The following is a 7,447-nucleotide window of genomic DNA, read 5'->3' on the forward strand; positions in this document are numbered from 1 at the left end:
CACACGTAATATTTTCTCCCATAACATAGCTTTTATTAGTCTATCTATTTGTGTAAAGTTTACATGCATGCCATCTAATTCCTCTGTATTTACATATGTAACATCTAAACTTTGCTTTTTACATTTATAATATCCAGATCTTTCATGTCAGATAAAAATTGCCATCATTTTAACTTTAGAAAAGTGAAACATACCTTTTCATACATAGATAAGGTGGTATGTATGTAAAATTTAAACTTTAGGTTTTACATATGTAAATACATATGAATGGAGTGGTATGGATGCAAAGCTTCCAAAAGACTGTACAAAACAGGAAGAATTACAAAATGCAATGAAACTACTAAACCCAACCCCCAGAAATTGAAAAACATCAACTTTGGAAGATGTAAGCAGAAATCACAATACTTAGCATAATGAACACAACTGATTTTTTTGATCTGTTGTTCGATGTATATCCGCCGTTTGATTTCGATCCATTGGCTGCATTAATTTAGAAAATTTTGATTAAAAGTCTTGGCTGAAACAAAACTTGTAAACCTGTAGAAGGATATGTAGCAGTAACTCGAAAGAAAATGCACCTGAAGGTGCAGCTCCAGCTGCAGGTATTGATGGGCTCTCCGGAGACTTCGCCGGCGAGGCTGTCGGACCTCCTGAACCTTCTTGAAACAAACCACAAAATATGTCTATGATTAATTTGAGGCATTTATATACATGCCACAAAACTCTTATGTATTTACATATCTAACATCTAAACTGTCTCATATTTACATTCATAACTGTCTAATCTTTAACATCATATAAAAATAAATTCATTACTAACTTTTCAAAAGTGATATGACACCAATGTGTTTTAATTGCAAATATTAATGTTTGGGTGATAGATCTATAATTAGTTAAGAATTGTGTGGCTTGCGTATAAATTTCTCTATTAATTTAGCTCAGGTGGGTAAGGACTCCTAAATTCTGGAAATTCATATTTAAGGCTAGTTTTGCTGCTTGAAAATATAGAAGAATTAATGAATTATATTGTTTATAAGAATAAATCATCATATTTGAGTAAGTTTAATAGTGGATAATGGACTATTAAATTCATTAGTTTTTAGGAAATGATTCTTATTTTCAAGGAACTAAATTGTTATTAGTAATTTTAATAAAAATTTATTTGGACTAGAAAGAGGATATATGAAATATATGACTTGAAGAAAGAAATAAAAAATTGTTTGACTGTATTTAACCTAAAATTTGATTAGATAAAATAGGGTGCATTTACATAAATACTGCCAAATTCTTTAGTTTTTGCATGTCTAACTACTAAACTTTGCATTATTATATTTATGCCATCCATTTCTTTCATATAGCAGAAAAAATATCATCATTTTAACTTTAAAGAAGTGAAATAAGTTTTTTTCATGCATAGGTAGGGTAGTAGAACTAAAACTGAATACATGGAATGTAATTTTAGTAGTAGTAGCTCTAGTGACAAGTGTGACTTTGGGTCATCAAATTATTAAAAGGTGTGAACGTTTTAGATATCTTGGGTCTGTTGTGATGGTGATATAGATGGGGATGTAAATAGTAGAATTCAAGTTGGTTGGTTGAAGTGGAGATATGTTTCGGGCCTTTTGTGTGATAGAAAGTACCGCTTAGACTGAAAGGAAAATTTTATAAGACGGTGGTGAGACCTGCAATGCTCTATGGCGCTGAATGTTGGCCTTTAAAAGAGAAGCATAATAATAAGTTAAGTGTTGTCGAGATGAGTATGATTAGGTGGATGAGTGGTTTTACACTTAGAGACAAAATGTATATCTGTGATAGGGTTAGTGTAGCTCCTGTAACGGACAAAATTAGAGAAAGTCGTCTTAGATGGTTTGTTCACATTAAACGTCGACCATCTAATGATCCGATTAGGAGAGTAGATGTTTTAGATTCGACTTGTGTTAAGAAAGGCTGAGTTAGACCTAGGAAGACTTGGGCTTATTGTATAAAAAATGATCTTAATTTACTAGAACTAAATGAAAATATGACACTAAATAGGACGCAATGGAGAAAAAAGATTCATGTTGCCGGCCCCACGTAGTGGGATTAAGGCTTTGTTGTTGTTGTTGTTATTGTTGTTGTTGTTGTTGTTGTTGTTGTTGTATAGGTAAGGTGGTATGTATGGTAAACTTTGAAGTTTGGGTACTAATATGTAAATACATGAGAACTGAGTGGTATTTATGCAAATCTCTCAAAAAATGAAATAAATCAGAAGTCGTGGTTTTTTTAAGGGGGATAGGTGGTTACCATTGCATTGGCTCACAGGCGGTGTTTGGATCTGACAAGCACCTGGAAGGGCAAGTGCCCTAGTCTTATTTATAGAAATACCAATGGAAGAGCCTCCTCCGTTGAGCACTGTGCACAGGCATAGGGGTTGAGATTTGACGATGATGCCGAGTTGGGAACAACAACTCGCCGACGGAGTCGATGAGTTGCCGGAAATATAGCTTAGGCACGGCGAGAGACTGATGATCGCTCTCGTGCAGCCTGTTTGTGCATTGGTAGAAACTGATTGATAAACCACAATGATGGTTGTTGCCACGAGAATCATAGTTGCTTGACGAGCCATCTCTTTAGTGCAGTGAAGCTCGGCAGCGATGATGGGGGGAGGAAGAGGAAAGGTGGCGGTGGTGTAGTATTTAGTGTGATGAGGGGTGAGGAGAGACTTATAAGATTAGAGAGTAGAAGACATATGTTTGGAAGTTTTGTTAGTTGGGAATTTGGAATTTTGCTTATTTGATGAGAAGTTTTGGAGTTGCTGAATTTTCCTTGCCATGATATATATATATATATATATATATATATATATTGCAGTTAATTTAATCAAATTTTAAGATTTTGAGGCTTGTTAGACTAAAAATTAGATTCAATTTTGTTCTTTTTGTTTTCAATGGGTTGGTGGCCTATTTATGGTGAGGATTGCATCTTTTTTTTTCTTTATTGAGAAGATACTAAGGGGCAGATGAGATGACGACCTGATGATTGGACATTTCTTCTCGTAATGTGAGCTCTCATGCTCGAAGTTTAATGAACGAAAAAAAAGCTACTAACGATTTTTAGAATTAGTAGATTGATAAAATTTTATGCAAATAATACAGATATATGAGAAGCCGCTCGTAAATAATAATAATAATAATAATAATAATAATAATAATAATAATAATGTATAATAATGAATATTAATCATGAGATAGTTCAATATAAATAATAAGGGCTAAATTTTAGTTTTAAAAAATAACTAATGATTTGAGTGTTGCCTTCTATTAAATGAAGGCTTAGTTTGTAATATATGTTAACAAAAAGGGCTATTTATACTTGGCAGCCGATTCTTATGTTTTTATATTTCTAAGACCTAAACTTTTGCTTTTATTTTTCTATCACTCAAATCTTTCATATCAAGTAAAAATGAACTATTTAATTAAAAAAAAAGTAAAATACACATTTTCATGCAATTATAAGATGATATGTATATTATATATGTGATTAAATAGGAATTGAGTGGTATGTATGCAAATCTTCTATAGTTTATTGATGCGTACTAGAAGATTTGTAGTGGTAGAATAATGGATTATCATCTTAGTATTGTATGAGAATTCAACACACACTCAAATGAAAGAAAATGACCAGTAGAGACATCAGGAGTTTTTTACATGGAAAATTCGTAAACCCGTAAAGGAAAAAATCATGGGGTCTTGCCCAGCTGAAGAGATACACTATAAACTGGAGATTACAAGTGTGATCCCTTGTTCCATAGTCGAGAAAGGGTTATACAATCCTTCGAGCTACAAAGTCGACGCGTAGATGAACTTGTCGTAAGAAGTGAGGGACAACTGATGTTGATCAGCACGACCGACGAGGGATAATCAATGGCAGTCGACAAAGATTGACGACTGATGGTCGGTGGCAGTCGGCGGCGGTCGACAACAAAGTGTGGTTGGACTTCAACTCATTATCCAAGCTTCAAGCTATTCTCCTCATTAGAGAGGTGAGGATCTATTTATAGAGTTAGCAGTTGTAATTAATGAAAAAATATGAATCACTTTGATCAGATGACTCAGAGAAATTGTCTCGATCAGACGACATTTGATGGACCATTGATTGCCTTAGCGATGTCAAAATTTAGTGATTTTGGACTCGTTAGATTCATCTTGTCGAGACACTTGATTCGACAAAATTTAGTGATTTTGGGCTCGTTAGATTCATCTTGTCGAGACACTTGATTCGACTAGAAACTCTCCAAATTAGCCATTAATTCGACCTTTCAAATGTATCTAAAAAGTTTCCAAAAGTGGTTTGATGGCTTGATCGAGGCTCGATTTGACTCCGATTGGACCAATTTTGGTACATTGAGTCCGCTCCTTCGAGCCGGTCAATTTCACTATAAATTTGCTAAAATCAAACTTTTGTATGCCTTTCTATCGAATCTTGAGCATTCTTTGCTCAAAAGATTGCCTCGAGATTCATGTCATGCCTCGAGATTTATGTCGGACGGTGAGAACTTTTTGATGGCGCATCATTTATATTACTAATTTGTAATTTGTAAAGGCCACTCTATTGGTTATGAATTATTATCTTATACTATATTATTTTTTATTTTTTATTTATATGAGGAACACCTAGTTTTCTTTATAGCGCAAACAATGCATGCAAGACATAATGCGAATATTGGTTTATTAAAATGTTGATATGATGTTTCATAGATTTGGAGTAGTTTGGTAATGATGATAAATTATGATTGTTTTTGGCATATAGTTCGCAGGTTGATGACCCAACTTGATGGACAAATTTGGGTGAGGATATTGACTCTTCTACTATTACCTTGAACACCAGAAATCAAAACATGACATGAACTACTTTTCAAGTGTTGTGAAAATCTACGACATGTTTAGGTAAAAATATTAAGTACGGAACCCGCATGATGTGGACTCCTTGTACAACAGTGTTGTACCCATGTGTATGATATTGTTGTACAAGGAGTCTGCATGTATGCAGTTTATAACTGATGTTCTCTCCATGTTTAGGGGTGTAAATGAATCAAGCCAGCTCATAAGCTGACACAAATTTTACTCATTAGTGATTTGTAAGTCGCTCAAGTTCGTCCTTATGTTATAACTTTTCTGTTAATTGAACTTGAGTTCGAGCGTGATGAGTATTAGATCATAAGCTTATGAGCCAACTCGATTAGCTAGGTTAACTTACTATTGGTAGGTGAACCTAGCTCTAGCAGGCTATGGCCTGAGCTCGACTTGAGTTATTTACACCGCTAATGGAATACTTCAAAAGAAAAGCATGTGTCATAATATTTGTAAATTTATAGTAGACTTTATAATAAATATCTTGATGAATTTATATTTTTTTTCTATAAATTTATCACATATGATGGGGAATTTTTCTTTCACTTTTCATGATAATTATTTTCATGTTGAAATGGCTTATTTCATCATTAACTTATTAAAAATTTTGTATTAAATGTTTTTCTTATCATATATTAAATCATATAATTTTATATCATTAATTTTTGAATTCAGATTTGTCTGTGAATCACATTTCAAGGGATTAGAGCATTAGAAGAAGAGAGAGAGAAGGGTATTGACAGAGGAAGGATGAGTGCATGGCGACTTGCCTCTCTGAAGCAAACTCGGGTATTTGTGAATACATGAGCAGAGAGTGAAGGCAAAAATGTTCATCTTACATGAAATAATCTCTTATTTGTAGGGGATGAAGAACAATACAGAAACTTTCAATAAGGGTTGTACGTGTTATTTTAGACATTTTACAAGTATAAGCCTTCAACTTGGCTATATTGGGTCGATGTCCTGGCCTCGAATCATCCTGGCTTCGGGTCATCAAAGCCTCAAGTCGTCCTGGATTAGCTTCAGCCGGGTGGTCGAGGCCTCGGGTCGTCCAAGCTTCTAGTCATTTTAGCCTTAAATCATTCAGACCTCAGGTTGTCTAGGCTTCGGGTTGTCCTGGCCTCAGATCATTCTGGATTCTAGTCATTCATGCCTCGGGTCATGTCGGGTTAGGGTCCTCCTGTCCTTGGGTCATCTTACTGAGAGATTCAGTCTAGCACATTTTTATGTACATATTTTAATTTCACAATTTTTTTACTTCTTGAAAACTAAGTTGTGATAATTGAATGATTGAAGGTTTCAGGTCGGTAAGGGCGGCTCGGTCGACCAGACTTTTCTGGCGTCTTCCTTGATCGGTATTTGTCAAGTGGTTGATCTAGCCTAGTTTTCAACCTTATCAAAAACTTAGAGAAATATTCTTTTCTTTTCGAACATTTGTCAGAAAACGTATAAGAAATTTTAAGTAAATTTTTTGAGCTTAAAATTAAGTGAAGTTCTCAACCGATTTTACCAGTCTTAGTGTTTTACCTCTTGTCATATGTTTTTATTTTTTGTGTGACAACCACTTGGCATATGATGATTGATGAGTTGGTTTTTGGTATTAAATGTCGAGCAGACGTCATGCATTGTTGTCGGTCATTTTAAGCATTTTCTACTTATTGGGTGGCTTGCATTGTTGTCGGTTTTTGGGGTGTTGATGCCCAACTCGCCTTTCGCTTTTTAAGTCTGAGTGGCTTGGTCAAATCTCCGCCTTCGATAGACTAACCCTTGTGCTAGGCTCATTAAAGCGATGATGACCACCGAGACTCACTTATGAGGTGATTTGCTCGATACCCTTCCCGGAGTTTGTAGCTACTAGACAGAGAACCATCTCTGAGCCTTATCGGATTCAAGTTTGGAGATGTAGGTTCATGATGCGTGAGCATTGCACGCTAGTTCTTTGTGCATTCCGTCGATAGGACGTTTGGCATTGTTGTCAGTCTTACTGTTGTGGTTCAAGTTTTTCGAATGTTGGCTAGACATCAAAGCGCACAAACTCCTTGATTTCCTTGAGTGTTGGTTGAATTTTGATCATCTATTATACAATACTTCCCAAGTTTTTCTAGTTTCGATCAGACCAAAGATTATGTGCATTATTAGAAAGTTTTACTTATCATTTTTATGAATGAAATATATAAGTTGGAAGAGATGTGCATTTTTTTATTGTTGAGAGTTGTCCAGGTTGCTTATTGTCCAGACCGTGGGTCGTCTAGACTGTCGGTCATCCCTCTCGGTCAGTCGCCCAGGTTGGTTCTTCTCCTTATGCTGCTCATTTTCTTATATGTGACATAATCCACACGCTCATCGTAACTTTTAGGATGTTAAATCCCGATTTTATTTATATCACACCTCAAAAGATTAGAGGTTTAAAAATGAGAGAGAGAGACAAAGAGAGAGGGAGGGAGGACTGCACAACGACTTCCCCTCCGAAGCAAGCTGGGGCATTCCCGGGCTAATGTGATCTTTTTTATATAATTGAATCTTTATAAATACCTAAGGAGGGAGGGAGGGAGGGAAAG

At 35.3% G+C, this 7,447-nt stretch overlaps 1 protein-coding gene across 1 annotated transcript; it reads right to left on the reverse strand.

Moving 5' to 3' along the window:
• Positions 1 to 271: 271 nt before the first annotated feature.
• Positions 272 to 2,661, reverse strand: LOC110024598 (non-specific lipid-transfer protein-like protein At2g13820). The gene is made up of 3 exons (XM_020724658.1): positions 2,284 to 2,661; positions 579 to 656; positions 272 to 480 (listed from the first exon to the last, which is right to left on the reverse strand). Exons 1-3 carry the CDS (start codon positions 2,603 to 2,605, stop codon positions 371 to 373), a joined length of 510 nt encoding a protein of 169 aa, XP_020580317.1. The 5' UTR covers positions 2,606 to 2,661; the 3' UTR covers positions 272 to 370.
• Positions 2,662 to 7,447: the final 4,786 nt, after the last annotated feature.

Source organism: Phalaenopsis equestris, unplaced genomic scaffold, assembly GCF_001263595.1.
Source record: "Phalaenopsis equestris unplaced genomic scaffold, ASM126359v1 Scaffold000261, whole genome shotgun sequence".
Classification (NCBI taxonomy): Eukaryota; Viridiplantae; Streptophyta; class Magnoliopsida; order Asparagales; family Orchidaceae; genus Phalaenopsis; species Phalaenopsis equestris.